The sequence below is a fragment of the Notolabrus celidotus genome, chromosome 12, assembly GCF_009762535.1.
Source record: "Notolabrus celidotus isolate fNotCel1 chromosome 12, fNotCel1.pri, whole genome shotgun sequence".
Taxonomy (NCBI): Eukaryota; Metazoa; Chordata; class Actinopteri; order Labriformes; family Labridae; genus Notolabrus; species Notolabrus celidotus.
In genome coordinates this window covers 3,435,976-3,463,626 of record NC_048283.1, presented here as the reverse complement: position 1 = coordinate 3,463,626, position 27,651 = coordinate 3,435,976, and the positions used below count along the sequence as shown (strand labels likewise).

Below are 27,651 nucleotides of genomic sequence, written 5' to 3'. Positions count from 1 at the left end.
TGTGTGTAAAAGGTCAGTGAGTTTCTGGGCTCCTGACAGACCCTTGCATTTTTCATCAAGTGCTGCACTGACGTTTCTGGATTCTGAGTCATGGGGAAAGCAAAATAATTGTCAAAGGATCTGCGGGAAAAGGTCAATTGAACTGTACACAACAGGAAAGGGATATAAAAAGATATCCAAGGACTTGAAAATGCCAATCAGCAGTGTTCAAACTCTAATTAAGAAGTGGAAAATGAGGGATTCTGTTGAAACCAAACCACAGTCCGGTAGACCAACAAAAATTTCAGCTACAACTGCCAGGAAAATTGTTCAGGATGCAAAGAAACCCCCACGAATAACCTGAAAAAAGGTGGTGTGGCTGTTTCAAGATGCACAATAAGGAAGCACTTGAAGAAAAAAATGGGCTGCATGGTCGAGGCGCCGGAAGAAAGCCATTACTACACAAATGACAACACAGTTGTTTGATAATAAATTGCATCACCCGACCACTAACCATGAGTGAAAGAAAAGTTTTTGTGTCATCATTCATATTCTCTGAAAAATGGCCAAGAAATCATAAATTCTGCCAGGGTATGTAAACTTATGAGCACAACTGTAAATACTTGAAATTGTGATCATATATATTTCACAATTAACAGCAATCTGACTCAACAGATCGATTAAATGGAGAGAAATGAAATGGTCAAATGTAAAGAAAAAGAAACTCTCCATGATGGGCTCCCGTGTGTGACATGCTGGTCTGTTGTCATGTGTGACGTGACCTCTACCCCAAGAGGACAGTGCGTAGACCAACCTATTGTATACAGTCTTTGAGACCAATATGCCGGTAGGCTGTCGGTTCAATGAACGTTGGAAAACTCTCCCGCTGGATACGAAGACGAGACAGTGTTTCTAATCAGGACCCGATTCTATCACATTATGCCATTTACAACTGCTTACAGTACTTGAAAAGAGGAGCAAATTTGTAGGAGGTATCTACATAAATACGTACCCTTGCGAATCGGATTAAATCAAAATGGCCAACTTCCTGTTGGGATTTCACCACGATGTCAAGAGGATTTTTTGTAGGTCTTGGCATGATGCCTATCCAAAAAAAATTTCATGCATGTATGTTGAACCGTATCCTGGGGCTGGCCTTTTGAAATTTGCAACTTCAAGGGGGCGCTGTTGAGCCATTTTTGGGAATTTTTTCACGGGACCACCAAAATGTCTAAATTTTCGCCAGGCCTGATGCATGTGCAACTTTTGGGGACTTTTGGGGCACGTTGAGGCATGCAAATCTGGGATTCAAAAGTCAGGAGAAAGAAAGAAAGTAAGAAAAATAATCCCTCGGGTTACAAGAGGTGGTGCTCGGGCCCTAAAAAAACTCTCCCTGATGGGCTCCCGTGTGTGACATGCTGGTCTTATTTAAAAAGTACTTGAATTTGACCTTGAAAAAAGTGTACGAACCCTGTACTCCGCAGTGGAAGTCACTGCATAGTCCTAATATAATTTCCAAAAACCATTCTTTGTGTACAGTTCACTGCTGCATCCAAAATCGAAGGTTAAAACTGCACCATACAAAAAGGAAGCATATACAAACATGATCCAGAAACGCTGGAGACGTCTCAAGGCCCGAGCCCGTTTAAGATGGACCGAGATGAAGTGGAACACCGTCCTGTTGTCTGATGAACCAATATCTGACAGACATTTTTACAAATCTTGGACACCCTGTCCTCTGCTCTGAAGATGAGAGAGGGACCTTCCAGCTTGTCAGAGCACAATTCAAAAGCCAACATCCATGATGGTACAGGGATGAATAAGTACCTTTGGCATACTTTACACATCTGGGAACACCATGAACACTGAAAGATGTGTTATGAAGCTACATGTGCTCTCATCCAAGCAAGACAATGTAAACCCTCTTCTGTATGTATCACAGCTGAAGTCCTACATCAGGCAACGATGGGACAACATTTCACATTCAAAACTCCAGAAACTGGTCTGCCCTGAGGTAATGCAACACGAAGGTAAACATGCCTCTGTCCCAACTCTTTGAAACATGTTTCTGACATCAAATTAGAAATGAGTATAAACCCATTTTATCATTTGCAGTCAAATATAGACTTTAGATTTTGGGACCATCAAATGTAGTTTAACAAGTATTTTTCACTTATGAATAATGGGAATCAGTCAGTCTACTTTAGTGTAACCCTTCTCTCTGGGCCCACCCTCTGACCGGCTCATATCAGACATTCAGCAGTTCAATAAAAAAAATAAAAATGACCGACAGTAAAATAGGTTCTTTTTACCATGTTGAACAATTTTTATTTCATTCTTTTTGTGTGCACAAACTGAAGCCTCATGTACAGGTAAAAGTCGTTTCAGTACAAACAACAGGGTGGGTTCAATTCCTGCAACAGAAGGAACTCCTAATCCAGGACAGACCCATAAACCTCCACCTCGCAGAGAGTCAGGTACTCTTTCCTTCCAGGGATAACTATGTTGACATAGCGACCCTCCATCCCATTGCAATTGAATTTAGCAGTAGTAAAGGGTGGGATGCTTTTTATCACAGCACACCTAACAAAAAGACGACAAATATAGAGAGGTTACTGCAATGTTCATCTCAAAAGTACTATATCATTTTTAAACTTTAAATGTAATAACTTTGTTCAAAAAAGGAAACTATGTACACCTCTGGAAATATACACCATACATTGATAGTTTTAACTTAACACTATTCATTGTTTGAACTTCAGCCACACAATTATATATTGTTTTAGTTTTGCAAACTTTCATTTACCTCTCCCGTTACAGTCAGAGTACATGTTATGGTTATTTTAGTGTGACCATTTCACACTTTTCAAAACTGTTAATATCGATGGTGCTTTTATAACATTTAGATTTTAATAAGAACATTTTAAAGATATTGATCCAAGTACCTCTCAATCAGTTTGTATTTTAGAATATAAATTTTTCAGCCCCATCTGTAGGTTCTGTTAATGTCAAATTCATTTGAATATACATGTTATGTACTCAAGTTTGTAATTACATTTTTAAAGGGTATAATATAGCCTATTCTAATGCTGCAGATCCATTCATTTTAAGACTTTTACTAAATACTATAATAATTATTATATGAACAGTCAACTTGACAACTAAGCCTCTTTGAAGTCGAAGTATCCGAAGTATTTAGCACCGAAATCTTCTTCCTGTAGCATGAACACGTTAAGTTTCAACTCAGTTTGTGACTTTTCAAATGGTGTTTTTGTTAACAGGATGAATACTACCTGGGATTGTTGTTGCCGTTGTTTTCAATAGAATCTCCGATGCGGAGCTCGGCTCCATCCAGTCGTTGCGCGTACGTACTATCTCTGCGGTTGGTTATCTTAACAGAGAACACTTTGTGAGTTTTGATCAGATCCAGTCGCCACCAGGGGGATGAGTCATTATCAGTGTGAGAGCAGGACTTATGCTGCCGATCGCTGTCAGTGTTTCCATCGATGGCTAAGTTTGCCCAGCCTTCTGGATATAGTGATGACTGTGAGGCTTTTCCCGTGAGTGCAAGGTTCTCTCCTGAAAAACACAACAACATTATAACCACATGAACATGTTTGTATTATTCCACTGTTTTCAGCATAATGCAGTCATAACAATGTCGTTTTTTCTCATGTGGAGCCGTCAATGTGGTCTGTGCTGTCACTGTGTTGGATGTTTCCTCATTTCTAAACAGATTTCCTTGTTGGCATGACAAACTGTTTCCCAGAACCAATGGAGAACAACAAATCATCTTTTCTTGCGTCATTTTTACTCACAGCTGATGTGTAGCAATACCAACACACTGGTCCTGTGGTGTTCAGAGGTACTGGGGTCTACTGCGTTACTCAAACGAGTATCCAGAGGTGTCAAGTAACAAAGTACAAATACTTTGTTACCTTACTGAAGTAGAAATTTGGGGCATCTATACTTTAGTGGAGTAATTGTTTTTCAGCCGACTTTTTACTTCTACTCCTTACGTTTTAAAAATAGCCTTGTTACTCTAATTTCATTTTGGCTTCTCATTAAAAAAAAACAAACACATTCATGTACATTGACATTCCAATAAAGGCTTTTGATAACATGCCTGTGAAGTTTGACTTTTTGCACGATTACAACACTTAGACTACAAGTTCTCATATCTTCTGCTCCATGAAACACGTCAATGCTCAGTAGTACATATGGTTCTTTAATGTATTTGCATTGTATGAAAATTAGTTAATTTTCAATGGGTATAAATGCAGCTGAAACAGGTGCAACCCCAATATTTCACCATTAACATAATATAACATTATGGCCTCTAGAAACAGGTTTTTTTTGGGGGAGGTGGGGTAGTGCACTATAGGCTCCTGTGGCACAGCCTAAGCTTTTGTCCTTAAGGACATTTTTCCCCTTACATTACTTTTATACTTTAAGTAGTTTTGAAACCAGTACTTTTACACTTTTACTTGATTAAACAGCTTGAGCTGATACTTTAACTTCTACAGAAGTCTTTTTAAACCCTAGTATCTATACTTCTACTTGAGTAATGAATGTGAATACTTTTGACACCTCTGCGAGTATCAAGCCAGACCATAATTGAAAGTTACTTGGATTAATTTAACAACAATTCAGTTTTGTAACATTGGCTGAATTCTCACCTGTCGGCGCACGGTACCCGTAGACCTCCACTTCACAGAGTGTCAGAACTCTTCTGGAACCAGGGAGACTAACAGTCACGTAGCGCCCAGGCAAATCATTCACTTTCATGGTGTACGAGCTCCCTGCAGAGAGCCTAGAAATGGAACCAGCCCTGAAAGAGACACAAACTCCATTTGTGAAGTTTTTTGTTTTGTTTAGTGATGCTGTGTAAAGGTAACACGTCAAAACAGGTACCTGAAACAAACTAAGCTAGTTTTAAGCAAATAAGTCAAATGGAACTAAATTCTCAACAGCACTGACATTGTAGTTGCCAAATCGTGTGCATTATTTAACATTAAAAAAAAAAGGACTATTGCAGTAGTTTTTCCGGCAGCTTTAATAACACTCACAGTTTGTTTGCGACACCATTGTCTTGTAAAGAATCACCAATGTGGACCTCAGCCCCGTTGATCCTGTCTGCACAGCAGTCTCCTCTGTTGGTGATGACGACAGAAGTCACAACATAGCGGTCCAGCAGGTCCACCCTCCACCAGGGGTTGGCCATTTCTACAGTGTGGGTGCATGAACCGGCTGAAAAGGAGGACTCTGGGTTTCCATCAATTGCACTGCTGGCGTCCCCAAAGTTGTGCTCATAGCGATGTGACTGAGTTGCTTTGCCACGCAAGGCCACATTTTCTGTTGAGGACATACAGAATTATTTTCTTAAGCTCAATCTTGTTTATTAATAATAGGAGGAATCACATTTTTGTTGCATACGTTTCAATTTGTTCATTTCTTTCTTTCAAGAAGATTTGCCTTCGATAAGGATATAATGGACCATTCAGATTCAGAGAACTTTATTAATCCCAGAGGGCAATTTGGTTTGCAGTGTACCAGCTTGTCGATGAACACTAACAGACAAACACTCAACATGTCAAGGACAACATCAGTGCAAGATGGGGCTTGTCATAAAGAGTAGAAGAATGTTAGACTAAAATAACTTTCTAAACACAATAGCCAGGAATAAATACAAAAAAAAAAAAAAAAAACTTATAAATACACAACTTCACAGGACAATCTATAACAAACTGTTAAAAACTGCTATCAGCATTCAGAAGTTTTTTTACCTCAAAAAACATGTCCAAAATTCAGCTGCCCAATTACTCACCCACTCCCACTCCAGAGCCCACATCACAACAATCCTTCAGCACCTCCACTGGCTCCCCATTCAGCACCGAATCCATTTCAAGATCCTGCTCATCACCTACAAAGCCCTCAATAACCTCACCCCATCTTACCTGACCGACCTCAAAACGGCACTCCCCATCTCGCCGCCACAGATCAGATGCCAACCTCCTGTCCCTTATCACCAAGTCCAAGCACCTCACCTTGAGGGACAGAGCCTTTGCCATCGCTGCCCCCGACTCTCTGGAACTCTCTCCCTCCACACATCCGCAACTCTGACTCTCTCCTCTCATTTAAAAACCACCTCAAGACCTACCTGTTCCAACAAGCATACAACACATGACCTCCCCCCCCCCCCCCACCCCACCTCTGTCCCTGTTTTGTTTATGTTTTATTTTTCACCTTATGTAAAGTGACAGAGTATTGAGAAAAGCACTATATAAATTATAGAAGTCTGATGGCAGAAGGAATAAAATAATTTGCATATCTGTTTTTCTGTGAGGAGTGGGATAGCGCCGCCCTGAGGGCATTAAAGATAACTCCTTGGCTAGGATGTGCTCAGGTTGGCTAATTATCCCTCTGGCCTTAGTAGTGATGCAGTTCTTCCAAAGGGAACCCAGATCCTGCTGCTGTATGCCAATCATTTTGGAACAGACTTTAACAATGCTGTTTAGGCTATTTTTGTCTTTCAAAGAGAGACCATGAAACCAGCAGATGAGAATGTTAAAAGACTTTCAATAAAAGAGTGATAAAAACTGGATAAAATGTTCTGAGACACTAAAAGAACTTAGATTGTGCATCAGGTGCATCTAGGGTTGAAAAATTTCAGGAATTTTCAAAGTTGGAAACTTTCCATGGGAATTAACGGGAATAAACCAGGAATTTACTAAATTGAAGGTTGGCTCTTAATAGGGAACTTAAATTTAGTTAGGGAAAATATATTTTAGCATAATCCTGACTAAAACAACCAGATTTCATTCAAGTACAGTTGAATATCTCTGCTATTCCTCAATCACATGCACATAGCACACTGCAGGGCTATTGAGACCACGCCCCCTACATGCACTTTTTATTTAACATTTTGAATGGGACTTTGTTGGAGGGAGAGTGGCTCTTTTAATTTAACATTTTGAATGGGACTTTGTTGGAGGGAGAGGGGCTCTTTTAATTTAACATTTTGAATGGGACTTTGTTGGAGGGAGAGCGGCTTTTAATTTAACATTTTGAATGGGACTTTGTTGGAGGGAGAGCGGCTCTTTTAATTTAACATTTTGAATGGGACTTGTTTGGGATTGCATTTTTGTTAATTTTTGAATGGGTTGAGTCTGGGGGATGAGTAATATTTAACTCAACATTCATGTTTTTGTTCTTCAATGAAATAATTGATTGTTCAGTAAAATGTTTAACACTTGATAAAGTTCTACTTACAAATAAATCTGTTTAAATTGTATTATTTTGGATGGATGTCTGCTTAGAACAAAACAAATATTTATGCACGGATATGATACTGTTCCATTAAAATCCCACAAATTCCCATAATTTTCAATTTGGAATATTTCCAAAATTCCCCAGCTTAACTTCCCATGGAAATTTACCAGAAGTTTTCCACCCCTTTGCAACCCTAGGTGCATCCTTTTATGATTTAACATTAACAGATATATCATCATCATCATCATCATCATCATCATCATCATCTCTTGAAGAAAAGTCAACAATCCTGACACCTACACACAGCCTGCCACACATAAATACAAGGACTTTGATTCACATGCAATGACATTATACTTACTGTAATTGGAAGCTGAGCATATTCCCATGAGGGACAGCAGAATAAATGCCACACTGAGCTTCATTGTTCTGACTGAGATGGGATAGAGAATCATTAGAAAATCTGAGCTGAAAACAGCAAGTCAAGGTGAACATGCACTTCAAACAAAAGATGATCAAACTTTTCCAACAATCTGAAAGATAATGTTTGTATTGCTGTGACCCGGCTCAAAAAGGTGACAACAAAACACAAGACAAACAACGTTCCAAATTCACATAATATTTCTTTAAACTAAATTACACCAAATGAAGTGTTTACTGAATGAGGTGTGCAAATCAGTAAAATCAGTGGTGTGTGTGTGTGTGTGTGTGTAAGTGTTGTCAAGTGCAAACATAACAAAACACCAACTTTAGAGCAACAGAACCAAACAGACCCAAATATGAAGTGTACCTGAGGAGTGAGGCAGAGAGAGTGTTAGTTACTGTGCAGGACTTTAAGTAATCTCAGCACACCCGGCCCAGGTGTGCTGAGTTACCTTGATTGAGGTGCTGCAACCACTAGTAAGACACCTCCTCTCTGGGCCCGCCCTCTGACAGGGTCGTATCAGACATTCAACAATCCAATCAAAAACAATAAAGGACTGACAGTAAAACAGGTTCTTGTTATCATGTTGCACAACATTTTATTAGCCGTTTTTCAGGCAAAATAATCAAAATGAAGCCTCATCTACACGTTAATGCTTTTAGTACACACAACAGGATGGGCTCAACTTGTGCAACAGAAGGAACTCTCAATCCTAATCCAGGACAGACCCATAAACCTCCACCTCGCAGAGAGTCAGGTACTCCTCCCTTCCAGGGATAACTACGTTAACATAGCGACCATCCATCCCATTGCATTTGAATTCAACAGTAGCTCCAGCTGGGATGCTATCGATCACAGCACATCTAAAAAAAGAAGAAAGACAAATATAGAGAGGTTACTGCAACGTTCATCTCAAAAGTATTATTTCAATCATTTTTAAAGTTTGAATGTAATAACTTTGTTCAAAAAGAAAATTATGTACACCTCTGGAAATACACACCAGCTTTAGATTGGTTTAAAATCAAGGAGGAAATGACTCCTCAAAACAACTCAGTTTGAGTGAGCCCACTTCAAGAATACATTGATAGATTTAACATTACACTGTATTCTTTGTTTGAACTGCAAACCTCTTTACTAACTAACACAAATAAAACTGGTTATTTTAGTGTGACCATTTCACACTTTTCAAAACGATTAATATCAATGGTGATTTTATAACATTTCTATTTTAATAAGAAATGTATTATTTTAAAAAGATATTGATCCAAGTACCTCTCAATCATTTTGTATTTTAGAACACTTAAAGACATAATCTTTTTCGGTCCTATCTGCAGATTCTGTGTAAATTTTAAATTCATTGAATATACATTTTATGTACTAAGGTTTATAATTACACTTTACTGGTATAATATAGCCTATTCTAATGTTGCAGATCCATTCGTTTTAAGACTTTTACTAAATGCTATAATTAATATTATTTGAACATTCAACTTGACATCTAAAGCCTCTTTGAAGTCAAAGTATCCAAAGTATTTAGCACCAAAAATCTTCTTCCTGTAAGTTTCAACTCAGTTTGTGACTTTTCAAATGAGGTGTCTCTTGTTAACAGGATGAATACTACCTGGGATTGTTGTTGCCGTTGTTTTCAATAGAATCTCCGATGCGGAGCTCAGCTCCATTCAGTCGTGGTGAGAACTCAGGATCTCTGCGGTTTGTTATCTTAACCGAGAACACTTTGTGAGTTTTGATCAGATCCAGTCGCCACCAGGGGGCTAAGTTGTTGTTGGTGTGAGAGCAGGACCTACTTTCCCGGTCGCTGTCAGTGTTTCCATCAATGGCAAAGTATGCCGAGCCTTCTGTAAATAATGTTGACTGTGAGGCTTTTCCCTTGAGTGCAAGGTTCTCTCCTGAAAAAAACAACAACATTATAACCACATGAACATGTTTGTATTATTTCACTGTTTTCACCTCAATGCAGTTTCTTTTTCAAATGGAGCTGTCAATGTGGTCTGTGCTGTCACTGTGTTAGATATTTCTGATATCAGACACTGATGACATCGTCTTACACTCATTTGCAACTTTGACAGTTCCTCACTTCTAACAGATTTCCTTGTCGGCATGATAAACTTTCTCCCAGAACCAATGGAGACCAACAAATCTTCCTTTTTTGGTGTGTAGCCATACCAACACACTGGTCCTTTGGTGTTCAGAGGTCCTGGGGTCTACTGCCTAACTCAAACTAGTATCAACCCAGACCATAATATAAAAGTTACATGTTTACATTTGACATGTTTTTGTAGTTTCATGCTTTAATTTAATAACATTTTGTGTTTTAACATCGGCTGAAATCTCACCTGTCGGCGCGAGGTACCCATAGACCTCCACCTCACAGAGAGTCAGATATCTGCCGGAACCAGGGAGACTAACCGTCACGTAGCGCCCAGCCAAATCATTCACTGGCAGAGTGAACGAACTTCCTGCAGGGATGTTAGAAATGACACCAGCCCTGAAAGAGACACAGAAACTCTGCTTGTGAGTTTTTTTAGTAAGGCTGTGTAAAGGTAAAACAAGTATGTCCAAACAGTGTTTGTGAAACAGGTACTGGAAACAAACAAAGCTAGTTTTAAGCAAATAAGTCCAAATAAAACTTTTAAAAAGACCTTTTTTTAACATAATAAAAGGACTATTGTAGTCGTTTTTCCAGCAGCTTTAATAACACTCACAGTGGATTTGCGACACCATTGTCTTTTAAAGAATCCCCAATGTGGACCTCAGCCCCGTTGATCCTGTCTGCACAGCAGTCTCCTCTGTTGGTGATGATGACAGAGGTGACAGTGTAGCGGTCCAGCAGGTCCACCCTCCACCAGGGGTTGGGCATTTCTACAGTATGGGTGCATGAACCGGCTGAAAAGGTGGACTCACGGTTTCCATCGATTGCACTGCTGGCGTCCCCAAAGTTGTGCTCAAGGCGATTTGACTGAGTTGCTTTGCCACGCAAGGCCACATTTTCTGTTGAGGAAATACACAGCTTTATTTTCTATAGCTTAATTTTTCTAATGCATGTGTTTCGGCGGCTGTGGCTCAGTGGGTCGCATATCGATCAGAAGGTTGGTGGTTCGATCGCCGCTCCTGCAGTCACATGCCGGAGTATCCTTGGGAAAGACACTGAGCTCAGAATTGCTAATACTGATGGTCCCTTACTACACAGCAGATACCATCAGTGAGTGAATGTGGCATGAATGGGTGAATGTGACGAGTAATGTGAAAGCACTTTGAGTGGTCAGAAAAAGACTAGGAAAGCGCTGTAATGGTGATGTTCTCCATGAGAACACGGTGACTGTAAAGGACTTTTCTGTGACAAACACAACGGTAGAAAACAATACACTGGCATCCAGGGGGAGCAGTAGAGAAAAATAAAAACAGCAACGCTCTGTGAATGATGTCATCACCCCACCCACTCACTTGGGGGTTGAAAAGAGGATGTCACCTTTTGTTTTTCTGACTGCCTTTTCAAACTCAACTCAACTCAATTCAACTTTATTTATAAAGCACTTTAAAACAACCATAGCCGGAACAAAGTGCTGTACATAAATAGACAAACAATGCAGGCATAAAAACAATTAAAACACAGGATAATAAAACAATAAAAAATAAATAAATAAATAAAAAATAAAACAATAAATAAAAACAAGCCATAAAACACTAAAACAGGAGCAGAGTCTCATGCAGGGTTGAAAGCCAAGGAATAAAAATGGGTTTTAAGGTGAGTTTTAAAAATGGACAGTGAGGAGGCTTGTCTAATGTGGAGGGGAAGCTCAATCCATAATTTTGGAGCAGCAACAGAAAAAGCTCTATCCCCTCTCAGCTTCCGTTTTGCCCTCGGTACCTCCAGGAGCAGCAGATCAGCTGACCTGAGGCACCGAGCAGGAGCGTAGGGGTGAAGGAGCTCAGAGAGGCAAGGCGGGGCCAGACCATTTAAAGATTTAAATACAAATAACAGAATCTTAAAATGGACTCTGAAGTGCACAGGGAGCCAGTGGAGGGAGGCCAGGATTGGAGTAATGTGCTCCCTCTTACGTACTCCAGTTAAGAGGCGGGCAGCTGCATTTTGCACCAACTGGAGACGTGCGAGGGAGGGCTGACTAACTCCAATATAAAGTGCGTTACAGTAATCCAGCCGAGAAGTAATAAAAGCATGGATTACTGTCTCAAAGTGCTGCTGTGCAAGAAAAGGCTTCACCTTTGCCAGCTGCCTAAGCTGAAAAAAGCTGGACTTCACTACAGAGCTAATTTGACGATCCAATTTAAAATCACTGTCCATCTTAAAACCCAAGTTTGAGACTGTTGGCCTCAAATAATCTGCCAAAGGGCCCAAGTCAACAGGAGGTTCACATGGGCCACTGGGACCAAACACCATCACTTCTGTTTTCTTTTCATTGAAATTTAAAAAGTTAAAAGCCATCCAGGCTTTGATGTCCTCAAGACATGCCAGAAGTGGTGCGAGGGAGGAAGCATTATTCTTTTTTACCTGCACATATATCTGACTGTCGTCAGCATAACAATGAAAGGAGATGCCATGCTTCCTCAGGATGGAGCCCAGGGGCAGTAAATACAAAGAGAAAAGCAACATCTCCAGTAAGAGAGCGAGCTGGAGGCCGAAGAACAATGACCTTTTCATCATTTCAGCCCACTATCCTCTCTTGGAGAAAAGTCAACAACAATCCTGACACCTACACACGGCCTGCCACACATAAATCCATAAATACAAGGACTTTGATTCACATGCAATGACATTATACTTACTGTAATTGTAAGCTGAGCATATTCCCATGAGGGACAGCAGAATGAATGCCACACTGAGCTTCATAGTCCTGGTTGAGATGGGATAGAGAATCATTAGAATAACTGAGCTTAAAACAGCAAGTCAAGGTGAACAAGCATTTCAAAACCAAATGATAAAACTTTCCAAACACTTGAAAGAATAATTTGAACATTTCAGAGAAGAAGACATTGGTTCTTGTCTCTGATTGGTCAGTTGTGCTCTGAGCATCTCTAACATGTTCTCACTTTCAACTCATCAAACTTTGCAGCTTGTTCTGAACCTGAAACTCATGATATGACAACCTGGTCCTACTGTTGCATCAGTTTGTTATGTGCAGAGCTCTGTGATCAAGTTAGCCACCATGAATATACAAAACTGGTTTGTGTTTTAGAAATAAAGAGTAAAGATTTATGACTAACATATCCTTATTAGAATGTGCTTCACAGATTTAAAAACAGCCACTGCGTGATTTAATCTGGCACCAAGTATACTTGTTTAGAAAAATATGTCCTTGCCCCCTTTAAAGGGGAAGTGTGTAGTAATAACGACATTTAGCTGAACAGATTTGGTAGACCATAAATATAATCCTCACAGGGTAATTATGAGGCGCCATATGTAAAGTTGTGCACACTTAAAATAATAACTGTTATTATTTTAAATGTGGAGAAGTGTTGCTGTTATTAACAGCAACACTTCTCCACATTTAACTCTAAAACGTCTTTGAAAATATCACAACACATTTTTAAGTTATGTTTTTATCACATTTAGAGAAATATTTGTAACCTTTTCACATTTATTTTTCTCGCCACAGATATATTTAAGATAATACTGTTAGATTTAAATGTTAAATCTAAATATAAATGGTAAATCAAAATCTAAATATTAAATATAAATATACATTTTAAATATAAATGTTAAATGTTGCTCTGTGATTCTAAATATTTAGCTGATATGCAAATTTGCTCTGATGCCTAGCTTAAATACCAAAATAAAAGCTTCATAAAGCGATACAGACTTAGCTATAGCAACTTAGCTTGTCCGTACCATAGACTGGGTCAGTTCTGTCTCTGAGTTGTGAAATCTCTTTGTTGTCTCCAAAACTGCCTATCCAGCATTTTTGCGGCGGGCTATCCTGCTATAACCCGTAGGAGTCAGTACTGACCGACTATGATTGGGTATCTGTATCGCTTTATGATGCTTTTATTTTGGTACTTCCTCTAGGCAGCAGTGTGAATTTGTATTTGGCGCAGTAAGTACCAAAATAAGAGCTTCATAAAGCAATACAGATAATAGCAGAAATGTAGCTGTGTTATTTTCAGTGTTCACAACATAACAAACGGCACCCCATAGGGTAAGGGCCGTATAAATTATATTTAGTGAGTGGCTGCAAGAAGTGCAACGGTTGGAAGACAAAGAAGAAGAAGAGAGTTGCTGTTGTACAAACAATGATTTGTATTGACAGAAGTTTTTGATGGCGACAAAGTAAGAAACGGTGGATCAAACTTATCATGCATCTCAGGAGCTTCTTGTCCTCAAAGGTCACCACCAGGAGGGTGAGCAAGGGAGTGTTTCAATGTAGAATCTAACTGCTAGATACCGCTAAATATTTCCATTTCCTCGCCCTGTACCTTTAAGTACCATTTGGGATCAATCAGTATTTTGAGTTCCTTTTAGTAAAAAAAATTAAAGTTATTTAAGTATAATGATGTATTTCACACCACAGTCAGCTCTTTGTAGTGTTATTCTAGAAGGTACACACATTTATGACCTAACATATTATATACATTTCTAAATAATGTGAACAATTCAAAATGAATGCTTACCCTGATTTCTGGAGTCCAAAATTCAACTGCAAGTCAAATCCACAGCGGCTGTGTGTGGTGTTAGATCTTCAGTCTGTTTTTTATTAAACTCCAAACAAAGCCGTTCATCCAATCACATCACATCATGTAGTCTACTCCCAGTACCACAAGTTACACTGCTATTCAGGTTATGTGGTTCAAATTGTCATCTCAGGGCACACCATGGCAAAGGACAAAGTTCGTGTTATGCCAACTCATGGATGTTGAAACAGAGACATGACTTTGACACTTTGCTGAGAAAATCTATTTCTGGATGGCAGCATGTGTTGCTCAAAAACCTGCATATATTTTTCAGCATTAATGGAGCTTTTATAGATATGTAGGCCACCAACACCATGGGCACTTTTGCATCCCTATACCATCAGGGATGCTGGCTTTTGATCGTTGTGCTGATAAAAAGCTGGTCAGTCCCACTCCTCTTTAGAGTTGAGGACGCTGTGTCCATGATTACCAAAAAGAATGTCAGATTTTGATTTGTCGGATCACAGGACAGTTTTCCACTCGGCCTCAGACCCTCTCACATCCCCTGTGTTTCTGGATCTTATTCATACCTGGTTTCCTCTTTGTATGGTTTTAACCTGATTTGTAGATGCAGCAAACAGAATGTGTTCACAGAGAATGTTTTAAGGAGGGACTTTGTGACTATTTCCACTTCTTAAAACTGTTAAAACACTGAAGCTTAGACAACAAAGCTGTTTCTTAAATTTATTTTATTATAGTTTCGCAAAGTCAAATAGTACGTGCAAAATAAAAAGCAAACTTGATCTGTGTACTTTGACCTGTACATGACAAACTGACTAGTTCTCGCCAAGACCAATAACCCTGATGATATCCTGGACTTTGGCCTATTTGAGTTTGGTCCCGTTCTTGACTGATACAGGATTTTAGAGCCTCCACAGTTTATGCTCTCCTGTCTGATTATTTTTGTCACACACACCAAAACTATGATGTAGTATTGTGGGGGCCTAATGTGGAGTGACTCACTTTAGAGCCAGCTTCAAGTGGTCACTCCAGGAACTGCAAGTTTTGGTTCTTCCATGTTGGTTTACTTTTGTTAGCTGCTCATTTTTAAAGTCGTTATTTTACTTTCTAACTTGAATGTGACGCTCCTCTCTGGGCCCGCCCTCTGACAGGGTCATATCAGACATTCAACAATCCAATCAAAAACAATAAAGGACTGACAGTAAAACAGGTTCTTGTTATCATGATGCAAAACATTTTATTAGCAGTTTTTCAGGCAAAATAATCAAAATGAAGCCTCATCTACACGTTAATGCTTTTAGTACACACAACAGGGTGGGCTCAACTTGTGCAACAGAAGGAACTCTCAATCCTAATCCAGGACAGACCCATAAACCTCCACCTCGCACAGAGTCAGGTACTCCTCCCTTCCAGGGATAACTACGTTAACATAGCGACCATCCATCCCATTGCATTTGAATTCAACAGTAGCTCCAGCTGGGATGCTATCGATCACAGCACATCTAAAAAAAGAAGAAAGACAAATATAGAGAGGTTACTGCAACGTTCATCTCAAAAGTATTATTTCAATCATTGTTAAAGTTTGAATGTAATAACTTTGTTCAAAAAGAAAATGATGTACACCTCTGGAAATACACACCAGCTTTAGATTGGTTTAAAATCAAGGAGGAAATGACTCCTCAAAACAACTCAGTTTGAGTGAGCCCCCTTTATTCAGAGTTTAGACTCTTGCCAACAAAGAGGAGGTTCACATATACTAGGAGGGCCAGATCAAACCGATATCTTAGATCAGTTGTGCCATCAGCTGTTGTGTTTTTAAACACACTGTAGGACCTTGGCATTCTACATCGGGTTGTGGTGCCTTTGGTGTTATGTACAGGAAAGATGATGTCATCCACTGGAGTTATGGTTATATGGATATGTATTTAAACTGCTGTTGCAAACCAAATTGCCCCTTGGGGACAGAACAGATTTTCTAATCTAATCAAATAAAACTCTAATTATATATTTATTTAGTTTTGACATGATCTTATTCAGTCCTATCTGCAGGTTCTGTGTACATTTTAAATTCTTTTGAATATACATTTTATGTACTTAGGTTTATAATTACACTTTTTTGTGACTTTTCAAATGAGGTGTCTCTTGTTAACAGGATGAATACTACCTGGGATTGTTGTTGCCGTTGTTTTCAATAGAATCTCCGATGCGGAGCTCAGCTCCATTCAGTCGTGGTGACAACGAAGGATCTCTGCGGTTTGTTATCTTAACCGAGAACACTTTGTGAGTTTTGATCAGATCCAGTCGCCACCAGGGGACTAAGTTGTTGTTGGTAGTAGAGCAGGACCTATGCACCCGATCGCTGTCAGTGTTTCCATCGATTGCAAAGTATGCCATGCCTTCTGTATATAGTGATGACTGTGAGGCTTTTCCCTTGAGTGCAAGGTTCTCTCCTGAAAAAAACAACATTATAACCACATGAACATGTTTGTATTATTTCACTGTTTTCACCTCAATGCAGTCATAACAACGTAGTTTTTTTCTTTTTCAAATGGAGCTGTCAATGTGGTCTGTGCTGTCACTGTGTTAGATATTTCTGATATCAGACACCGGTGACATCGTCTTACACTCATTTGCAACTTTGACAGTTCCTCACTTCTAACAGATTTCCTTGTTGGCATGATAAACTTTCTCCCAGAACCACTGGAGACCAACAAATCTTCCTTTTTTGGTGTGTAGCCATACCAACACAGTGGTCCTTTGGTGTTCAGAGGTCCTGGGGTCTACTGCCTAACTCAAACTAGTATCAACCCAGACCATAATATAAAAGTTACATGTTTACATTTGACATGTTTTTGTAGTTTCATGCTTTAATTTAATAACATTTCGTGTTTTAACATCGGCCGAAATCTCACCTGTCGGCGCGAGGTACCCATAGACCTCCACCTCACAGAGAGTCAGATATCTGCCAGAACCAGGGAGACTAACCGTCACGTAGCGCCCAGCCAAATCATTCACTGGCAGAGTGAACGAACTTCCTGCAGGGATCTGAGAAATGACACCAGCCCTGAAAGAGACACAGAAACTCTACTTGTGAGTTTTTTTAGTAAGGCTGTGTAAAGGTAAAACAAGTATGTCCAAACAGTGTTTGTGAAACAGGTACTGGAAACAAACAATGCTAGTTTTAAGCAAATAAGTCCAAATAAAACTTTTAAAAAGACCTTTTTTTAACATAATAAAAGGACTATTGTAGTCGCTTTTCCAGCAGCTTTAATAACACTCACAGTGGATTTGCGACACCATTGTCTTTTAAAGAATCCCCAATGTGGACCTCAGCCCCGTTGAGCCTCACTGCACAGCAGTCTCCTCTGTTGGTGATGGTGACAGAGGTGACAGTGTAGCGGTCCAGCAGGTCCACCCTCCACCAGGGGTTGGGCATTTCTACAGTATGGGTGCATGAACCGGCTGAAAAGGTGGACTCACGGTTTCCATCGATTGCACTGCTGGCGTCCCCAAAGTTGTGCTCATAGCGATTTGACTGAGTTGCTTTGCCACGCAAGGCCACATTTTCTGTTGGGGAAATACACAGCTTTATTTTCTATAGCTTAATTTTTCTAATGCATGTGTTTCGGCGGCTGTGGCTCAGTGGGTCGCATATCGATCAGAAGGTTGGTGGTTCGATCGCCGCTCCTGCAGTCACATGCCGGAGTATCCTTGGGAAAGACACTGAGCTCAGAATTGCTAATACTGATGGTCCCTTACTACACAGCAGATACCATCAGTGAGTGAATGTGGCATGAATGGGTGAATGTGAAGAGTAATGTGAAAGCACTTTGAGTGGTCAGAAAAAGACTAGGAAAGCGCTGTAATGGTCATGTTCTCCATGAGAACACGGTGACTGTAAAGGACTTTTCTGTAACAAACACAACGGTAGAGAACAATACACTGGCATCCAGGGGGAGCAGTAGAGAAAAATAAAAACAGCATTGCTCTGTGAACGATGTCATCACCCCACCCACTCACTTGGGGGTTGAAAAAGAGGATGTCACCTTTCGTTTTTTTGACTGCCAAAGCAACATCTCCAGTAAGAGAGCGAGCTGGAGGCCGAAGAACAATGGCCTTTTCATCATTTCAGCCCACTATCCTCTCTTGGAGAAAAGTCAACAACAATCCTGACACCTACACACGGCCTGCCACACATAAATCCATAAATACAAGGACTTTGATTCACATGCAATGACATTATACTTACTGTAATTGTAAGCTGAGCATATTCCCATGAGGGACAGCAGAATGAATGCCACACTGAGCTTCATAGTCCTGGTTGAGATGGGATAGAGAATCATTAGAATAACTGAGCTGAAAACAGCAAGTCAAGGTGAACAAGCATTTCAAAACACAGATGATCAAACTTTCCAAACATTTGAAAGAATAATTTGAACATTTCAGAGAGGAAGACATTGGTTCTTGTCTCTGAATGGTCAGTTAGAAGTTTTTGTTAACGACAAAGTAAGAAACGGTGGATCAAACTTATCATGCATCTCAGGAGCTTCTTGTCCTCAAAGGTCACCACCAGGAGGGTTAGCAAGGGAGTGTTTCAATGTAGAATCTAACTTCTAGATATCACAAAGTATTTCCATTTCCTCGCCCTGTACCTTTAAATACCATTTGGGATCAATCAGTATTTTGAGTTCCTTTTAGTAAAAAAATTAAAGTTATTTAAGTATAATGATGTATTTCACACCACAGTCAGCTCTTTGTAGTGTTATTCTAGAAGGTACACACATTTATGACCTAACATATATTATATACATTTATAAATAATGTGAAAAATTCAAAATGAATGCTTACCCTGATTTCTGGAGTCCAAAATTCAACTGCAAGTCAAATCCACAGCGGCTGTGTGTGGTGTTAGATCTTCAGTCTGTTTTTCATGATACTCCAAACAAAGCCATTCATCCAATCACATCACATCATGTAGTCTACTCCCAGTACCACAAGTTACACTGCTATTCAGGTTATGTGGTTCAAATTGTCATCTCAGGACACACCATGGCAAAGGACAAAGTTCGGGTTATGCCAACTCATGGATGTTGAAACAGAGACATGACTTTGACACTTTGCTGAGAAAGTCTATTTCTGGATGGCAGTATGTGTTGCTCCAAAACCTGTATATATTTTTCAGCATTAATGGAGCTTTTATAGATATGTAGGCCACCAACACCATGGGCACTTTTGCATCCCTATACCATCAGGGATGCTGGCTTTTGATCGTTGTGCTGATAAAAAGCTGGTCAGTCCCACTCCTCTTTAGAGTTGAGGACGCTGTGTCCATGATTACCAAAAAGAATGTCAGATTTTGATTTGTCGGATCACAGGACAGTTTTCCACTCGGCCTCAGACCCTCTCACATAGGCTCTGGCTTCACAGAAATCCCCTGTGTTTCTGGATGTTATTCATACCTGGTTTCCTCTTTGTATGGTTTTAATCTGATTTGTAGATGCAGCAAACAGAATGTGTTCACAGAGAATGTTTTAAGGAGGGACTTTGTGACTATTTCCACTTCTTAAAACTGTTAAAACTCTTAAGCTTAGACAACAAAGCTGTTTCTTAAATTTATTTTATTATAGTTTCGCAAAGTCAAATAGTACGTGCAAAATAAAAAGCAAACTTGATCTGTGTACTTTGACCTGTACATGACAAACTGACTAGTTCTCGCCAAGACCAATAACCCTGATGATATCCTGGACTTTGGCTCACTTGAGTTTGGTCCCGTTCTTGACTGATACAGGATTTTAGAGCCTCCACAGTTTATGCTCTCCTGTCTGATTATTTTTGTCACACACACCAAAACTATGATGTAGTATTGTGGGGGCCTAATGTGGAGTGAATCACTTTAGAGCCAGCTTCAAGTGGTCACTCCAGGAACTGCAAGTTTTGGTTCTTCCATGTTGGCTTACTTCTGTTAGCTGCTCATTTTTAAAGTTGTTATTCTACTTTCTAACTTGAATGTGACGCTCCTCTCTGGGCCCGCCCTCTGACAGGGTCATATCAGACATTCAACAATCCAATCAAAAACAATAAAGGACTGACAGTAAAACAGGTTCTTGTTATCATGATGCAAAACATTTTATTAGCAGTTTTTCAGGCAAAATAATCAAAATGAAGCCTCATCTACACGTTAATGCTTTTAGTACACACAACAGGATGGGCTCAACTTGTGCAACAGAAGGAACTCTCAATCCTAATCCAGGACAGACCCATAAACCTCCACCTCGCACAGAGTCAGGTACTCCTCCCTTCCAGGGATAACTACGTTAACATAGCGACCATCCATCCCATTGCATTTGAATTCAACAGTAGCTCCAGCTGGGATGCTATCGATCACAGCACATCTAAACAAAGAAGAAAGACAAATATAGAGAGGTTACTGCAACGTTCATCTCAAAAGTATTATTTCAATCATTTTTAAAGTTTGAATGTAATAACTTTGTTCAAAAAGAAAACTATGTACACCTCTGGAAATACACACCAGCTTTAGATTGGTTTAAAATCAAAGAGGAAATGACTCCTCAAAACAACTCAGTTTGAGTGAGCCCACTTCAAGAACACATTGATAGATTTAACATTACACTGTATTCTTTGTTTGAACTTCACAGCCCTTTACTAACTAACACAAATCTCTCAAATCTTGGCCATCTTTACCAAGTGAGAGCCACTCAGAAGGCAAAGGCCGTCCTTGAAGACCCTCACCGCCCCCTTTATTCAGAGTTTAGACTCTTGCCAACAAAGAGGAGGTTCACATATACTAGGAGGGCCAGATCAAACCGATATCTTAGATCAGTTGTGCCATCAGCTGTTGTGTTTTTAAACACACTGTAGGACCTTGGCATTCTACATCGGGTTGTGGTGCCTTTGGTGTTATGTACAGGAAAGATGATGTCATCCACTGGAGTTATGGTTATATGGATATGTATTTAAACTGCTGTTGCAAACCAAATTGCCCCTTGGGGACAGAACAGATTTTCTAATCTAATCAAATAAAACTCTAATTATATATTTATTTAGTTTTGACATGATCTTATTCAGTCCTATCTGCAGGTTCTGTGTACATTTTAAATTCTTTTGAATATACATTTTATGTACTTAGGTTTATAATTACACTTTTTTGTGACTTTTCAAATGAGGTGTCTCTTGTTAACAGGCTGAATACTACCTGGGATTGTTGTTGCCGTTGTTTTCAAGAGAATGTCCGATGCGGAGCTCAGCTCCATTCAGTCGTGGTGACAACGAAGGATCTCTGCGGTTTGTTATCTTAACCGAGAACACTTTGTGAGTTTTGATCAGATCCAGTCGCCACCAGGGGGCTAAGTTGTTGTTGGTGTGAGAGCAGGACCTATGCACCCGATCGCTGTCTGTGTTTCCATCGATTGCAAAGTATGCCGTGCCTTCTGTATATAGTGATGACTGTGAGGCTTTTCCCTTGAGTGCAAGGTTCTCTCCTGAAAAAAACAACAACATTATAACCACATGAACATGTTTGTATTATTTCACTGTTTTCACCTCAATGCAGTCATAACAACGTAGTTTTTTCTTTTTCAAATGGAGCTGTCAATGTGGTCTGTGCTGTCACTGTGTTGGATATTTCTGATATCAGACACCGTTGACATCGTCTTACACTCATTTGCAACTTTGACAGTTCCTCACTTCTAACAGATTTCCTTGTTGGCATGATAAACTTTCTCCCAGAACCAATGGAGACCAACAAATCTTCCTTTTTTGGTGTGTAGCCATACCAACACACTGGTCCTTTGGTGTTCAGAGGTCCTGGGGTCTACTGCCTAACTCAAACTAGTATCAACCCAGACCATAATATAAAAGTTACATGTTTACATTTGACATGTTTTTGTAGTTTCATGCATTAATGTAATAACATTTCGTGTTTTAACATCGGCTGAAATCTCACCTGTCGGCGCGAGGTACCCATAGACCTCCACCTCACAGAGAGTCAGATATCTGCTGGCACCAGGGAGGTTAACCGTCACGTAGCGCCCAGCCAAATCATTCACTGGCAGAGTGAACGAGCTCCCTGCAGGGATGTGAGAAATGACACCAGCCCTGAAAGAGACACAGAAACTCTGCTTGTGAGTTTTTTTAGTAAGGCTGTGTAAAGGTAAAACAAGTATGTCCAAACAGTGTTTGTGAAACAGGTACTGGAAACAAACAAAGCTAGTTTTAAGCAAATAAGTCCAAATAAAACTTTTAAAAAGACCTTTTTTTAACATAATAAAAGGACTATTGTAAAATAAGTCTTCCCAGCGGCTTCAATAACACTCACAGTGGATTTGCGATACCATTGTCTTTTAAAGAATCCCCAATGTGGACCTCAGCCCCGTTGAGCCTCACTGCACAGCAGTCTCCTCTGTTGGTGATGACGACAGAGGTGACAGTGTAGCGGTCCAGCAGGTCCACCCTCCACCAGGGGTTGGCCATTTCTACAGTATGGGTGCATGAACCGGCTGAAAAGGTGGACTCACGGTTTCCATCGATTGCACTGCTGGCGTCCCCAAAGTTGTGCTCATAGCGATTTGACTGAGTTGCTTTGCCACGCAAGGCCACATTTTCTGTTGGGGAAATACACAGCTTTATTTTCTTTAGCTTCATTTTTTCTAATGCATGTTTTTCGGCGGCTGTGGCTCAGTTCGGTCGTCTATCGATCAGAAGGTTGGTGGTTCAATCCCAGCTCCTGCAGTCACATGCCGGAGTGTCCTTGGGCAAGACACTGAACTCCACTTACTCCTGCTGTTATTAAGCAATGTGTGAATGTGTATGAATGAGATTAGCTAATCCTCATGGTCACTTACTATACAGCAGCCTCGGCCATCAGTGAGTGAATGTGGTGTGGACGGATGAATGTGATGAGTAGTGTTAAAGCACTTTGAGTGGTCAGAAAAAGACTAGAAAAGCACTATATAAGTTCATCTATTCATCTATAGGAAGTTTTCTGCATTTCCTAGTTATAGTTTTTTAATTGTTATAGTATGTCTCTTTAATTTATAGTTTATTTCTTTCAGGTATGAGTATGCTCAGGAATATAAATTGCTTGGTTTAAATTGTAACTGATAGATCGATCTTAGATCGTGCACGTCAATAAAAGTCCTCTGTGCACACAAGGGTTAATCATGGAGTTCCACAAGGATCAGTGCTTGGACCAATTCTTTTCACTTTACATGCTTCCTCTAGGTAGTATCATGAGGAAACATTCAATAATGTTCAATGTTATGCAGATGACACTCAGGTATACTTATCAGTGAAGCCGAAAGAAACCAATCAGTTAACTAAACTAGAAGCATGTCTTTAAGATGTAAAGACTTTGATGACCAGAAATGTCTCGATGCTAACATTCAAAGACAGATATTAGCACATTATACTTACTGTAATTGTGAGCTGAGCATATTCCCAGGAGGGGCAGCAGAATGAATGCCACACTGTGCTTCATTGTCCTGGTTCAGATGGGATAGAGAATCATTAGAAACACTTTTACTTTGGTGTTTCTGCTAGGCGGCAGTGTGAATTTGCCCATCAGCTGAATATTTGGGATCGCGGAGCAACATTTAACATTTAGATTTAACAATTACGATTTATATTTAACATTTATATTTATATTTCATATTTAGATTTAGCATTTGGATTTGACAGTGATTTTAACTTAATATATTTTTCACATCAAAATCAAATTTGAAGAAGATCACAAATATTCCTCTAAATGTGATTAAAAAAAGTGACTTTTAAAAATTAACTCTTCATTTTTAGGACCTTTGGAGCTGAATGTGGAGAAATGTAGCTGTTATTTTCAGTGTGCACATCTTTACAAATGGAGTCCCATAGGTAAGGGCCGTACACATTTATATTTAGTGAGTTGCTGTTGTTGGAAGACCAAGAAGAAGAGGAGAGTTGCTGTTGTACCAAAAATAATTCGTATTGATAGAAGTTTTTGATGGCAACAAAGTGACAAACGGTGGATCAAACTTATCATGCATCTCAGGAGCTTCTTGTCCTCAGAGGTCACCACCAGGAGGGTGAGCAGGGGAGTGTTTCAATGTAGAATCTAACTTCTAGATATCGCAAAATATTTCATATATAATTCTGTATTTCACACCAGAGTCAGCTCTTTATATTGTTATTCTAGAAGGTACGCACATTTACGTCCTAACTAGGGATGACCCAATCCCGATCTTAAGTATCAGATCAGAGCCGATTTGGGGCATTTTTCAATAGATCGGTGATAGGCATTTGAGCCCATCCGATCATTTATGTCAGCTGTCACTGTGCTCAATTTGAGCTACACTGAAACATGCAAATAACTTACCTCAGAGGAAAAACAGAAAGTATCTTAACCCACAAAGGGGGGACACGCAGAAAAAGTTTGGGAACCACTGACTTTGATGGGATTTTGATGTTTTGAATTCTTTTTAATTGAATTCATCTTTTTTCTAAACTAGTGCTTTGACAAGTCAAGCTGGTTTATCACTTTAAAGCTACTGTGAGGAACTTTTGATTTATATCAATTTTGGCGCCCCATTGTGGACAAAGTGATACCTCTTATCTCTTGTTCTCTACATGCAAAGTAGTGTTTTCAACAAAAACCTCACCCTGCTGTCTTTTAACAACCAGATTTATCACTCAATGTAATTATTTGCCATGAAAACAGCCGAAAAATTATGTTTTTAAAGCCAAATGTCAATCATGTGGTCTGATACCTACCCCCTCTGAGTTGTTTAAGGCATTAAAAATGACAACAGAGAAGGTATCAGTGTTGTTGTTTATGGTTTTGATTGCTTTTGAAGGTCATAAAGAGGCATCGGTGTTGGTTTCAGTCTGTTTCTCAGGTGGTGAAAAACTCCTCATAGTGCCTTTAAGTGAAAATGTAATATTTTAGATATGTTATTTTAAATTATTTTTTTATTGTGTGTTCAAGTCATCTTTGTTCTGACTATTCAAGTCAAGCTGTTTACACCACTTTTGAGTGGATCTAAGATTTCTATCCAAGTACACTTGTTTTTTTTTATTGTAATACAGCACTAAGTGTATTTGTGAGTCATTTTGTGACTGAATATTAAAGCTAAATTAAACTTTTATACCATTCTGTGGAGATGTTCTTTTTGATTTAATATATGTGAGTTTTAAAACATTGCAAGCTGAACTATGTTAAATGGATTAAGCTGAAGACGTCTTTTGATTATTTTTTGTTACTTTATTCTTATTTAAAAAACTGTGTGCAGCTCTATTATCAGGGAAAATACAAGTATCAGATCAGGACTTGGTATCGTCAGATACTCAATATCAAAAAATTGGATCGAGATCAGGGCAAAAGAAAAAAAAAAAGCTGATCAGGACATCCCTAGTCCTAACATATTATATACATTTGTAAATAATGTGAACAATTCAAAATGAATGCTTACCCTGACTTCTGGAGTCCAAATTCAGCTGTAAGTCAATTGCACAGCTGCTGTATATGCTTATAAGATCTTCAGTCCGTCTTTATATACTACATAGTCAAAGCCGTTCATCCAATCACATCACATCACATCATGTAGTCTACTCCCAGTACCGTAAGTTACACTGATATTCAGGTCATGTGGTTCAAAGTGGTCATCTCAGGACAAAGTTTGGTTATGCCAACTCGTGGATGTAGTAATAGAGACACGATTTCACTGATCTAACAGAACCATTGAACCAAGACTTGATTAAACACATTCAGAGCAGCAATCGTTCTTATATCTGACAATGAAATGATGAAACCCTCTGATTTAACTCTGACTGTGTAATGATGGCACCTCAATGAAAATGACTCATTATCTGTAAGTAAATCATCAACATATGCGATTATCTATCAAGGACACCACAGTTAGGGAACTGTGTGATGTGGTGAGTACCAATGTAAGTAATATTCATCATCATCATCTTCATCATCATCATCATCTATATTGCCAGACACAGGAGTACATACAGGGGTAGGTTTAACATTTAATGTATTCTTCCATCACCTCTTCTTTAAGAGGACTGTCTTCTGAAGCTTTGAAGGTGACATGTTGTCCCATTCATGACTGAAACAGGATTTCAGCCGCTCAACACTTTGGGGTCAAGTCAGGACAGCAGGAGGCCAGTTTAGCACCCAGACTCTTTTAAGCCCCAATTTATGTGCACTGCACACAGCGCAGCCAAAGTGTTTCCATTCTAGCCAATGCTCATATTCACACAAGGAGCGCCTCTGCACCAGAAATACACTTCCAGTCTATTTTCGACCAATCTGCACAGAAAAGATCGACCTGGACAGGAAGTCAGGCACGAGGATTCCATGCAACATTCACTCAATATAGAAAAAACAAACAGATACAGACTCCCAACCATTTACAAGATCGTATATATCAGAAATACTCATTGATTGTGGATGGAAGCTACAAACAGCCACATATCTGTGATCCCTGTCGACTACAACATGACTTGAAGATGATAACTGTGTCAGAAGGTAACAGGGCAACAAAATAAAGCAGGATTATTCATATGAAACTCCTTTAAACTATGTAAACTCATGCCGTTCTCTCAATGCTGGACCCAGCTGATCCTGGCTGCTCTGAAATGGCGCTGGGCTCCAAACATGCGTCCTGTGAAGCAGGGCGGCCCCACCAGACTGAGCAAACATGCGGCGCAGCTGTAACGCGACAATGTGGTTTGGCATTGTCTTGCTGATATATGTAAGGTCTTCCCTGAAAAAGTCTATTTCTGGATGGCAGCATGTGTTGCTCAAAAACCTGCATATATTTTTCAGCATTAATGGAGCTTTTATAGATATGTAGGCCACCAACACCATGGGCACTTTTGCATCCCTATACCATCAGGGATGCTGGCTTTTGATCGTTGTGCTGATAAAAAGCTGGTCAGTCCCACTCCTCTTTAGAGTTGAGGACGCTGTGTCCATGATTACCAAAAAGAATGTCAGATTTTGATTTGTCGGATCACAGGACAGTTTTCCACTCGGCCTCAGACCCTCTCACATAGGCTCTGGCTTCACAGAAATCCCCTGTGTTTCTGGATGTTATTCATACCTGGTTTCCTCTTTGTATGGTTTTAATCTGATTTGTAGATGCAGCAAACAGAATGTGTTCACAGAGAATGTTTTAGGGAGGGACTTTGTGACTATTTCCACTTCTTAAAACTATTAAAACTCTTAAGCTTAGACAACAAATCTGTTTCTTAAATTTATTTTATTATAGTTTCGCAAAGTCAAATAGTACGTGCAAAATAAAAAGCAA

General features: G+C 39.6%; 4 protein-coding genes across 5 annotated transcripts; all 4 read right to left on the bottom strand.

Annotated features, from left to right (window-relative positions):
• Nucleotides 1-2,281: 2,281 nt before the first annotated feature.
• Nucleotides 2,282-8,072, bottom strand: LOC117823284 (fucolectin-1-like). 2 transcript variants are annotated; one of them, XM_034698423.1, is made up of 6 exons: nt 8,025-8,072; nt 7,613-7,684; nt 5,049-5,334; nt 4,659-4,810; nt 3,273-3,558; nt 2,282-2,562 (listed from the first exon to the last, which is right to left on the bottom strand). In XM_034698423.1, exons 2-6 carry the CDS (start codon nt 7,674-7,676, stop codon nt 2,412-2,414), a joined length of 939 nt encoding a protein of 312 aa, XP_034554314.1. In that variant the 5' UTR covers nt 7,677-7,684; nt 8,025-8,072; the 3' UTR covers nt 2,282-2,411. The 2 variants fall into 2 exon arrangements, with proteins under 2 accessions (XP_034554314.1, XP_034554315.1); XM_034698424.1 differs by having other exon boundaries at nt 8,042-8,066.
• Nucleotides 8,073-8,250: 178 nt separating this feature from the next.
• Nucleotides 8,251-14,385, bottom strand: LOC117823285 (fucolectin-1-like). Its single transcript, XM_034698425.1, has 6 exons — nt 14,321-14,385; nt 12,479-12,546; nt 10,399-10,684; nt 10,030-10,181; nt 9,297-9,582; nt 8,251-8,538 (listed from the first exon to the last, which is right to left on the bottom strand). The coding sequence occupies exons 2-6, from the start codon at nt 12,540-12,542 to the stop codon at nt 8,388-8,390; spliced, it is 939 nt and encodes a 312-aa protein (XP_034554316.1). The 5' UTR covers nt 12,543-12,546; nt 14,321-14,385; the 3' UTR covers nt 8,251-8,387.
• A 1,248-nt stretch (nt 14,386-15,633) lies between these two features.
• LOC117823286 (fucolectin-1-like) lies at nt 15,634-19,254 on the bottom strand. Its single transcript, XM_034698426.1, has 6 exons — nt 19,190-19,254; nt 18,591-18,658; nt 17,623-17,908; nt 17,254-17,405; nt 16,506-16,791; nt 15,634-15,843 (listed from the first exon to the last, which is right to left on the bottom strand). The coding sequence occupies exons 2-6, from the start codon at nt 18,652-18,654 to the stop codon at nt 15,693-15,695; spliced, it is 939 nt and encodes a 312-aa protein (XP_034554317.1). The 5' UTR covers nt 18,655-18,658; nt 19,190-19,254; the 3' UTR covers nt 15,634-15,692.
• A 1,191-nt stretch (nt 19,255-20,445) lies between these two features.
• Nucleotides 20,446-25,832, bottom strand: LOC117823287 (pentraxin fusion protein-like). Its single transcript, XM_034698427.1, has 6 exons — nt 25,801-25,832; nt 23,774-23,841; nt 22,677-22,962; nt 22,305-22,456; nt 21,555-21,840; nt 20,446-20,733 (listed from the first exon to the last, which is right to left on the bottom strand). The coding sequence occupies exons 2-6, from the start codon at nt 23,835-23,837 to the stop codon at nt 20,583-20,585; spliced, it is 939 nt and encodes a 312-aa protein (XP_034554318.1). The 5' UTR covers nt 23,838-23,841; nt 25,801-25,832; the 3' UTR covers nt 20,446-20,582.
• Between the last annotated feature and the right edge of the window lie 1,819 nt (nt 25,833-27,651).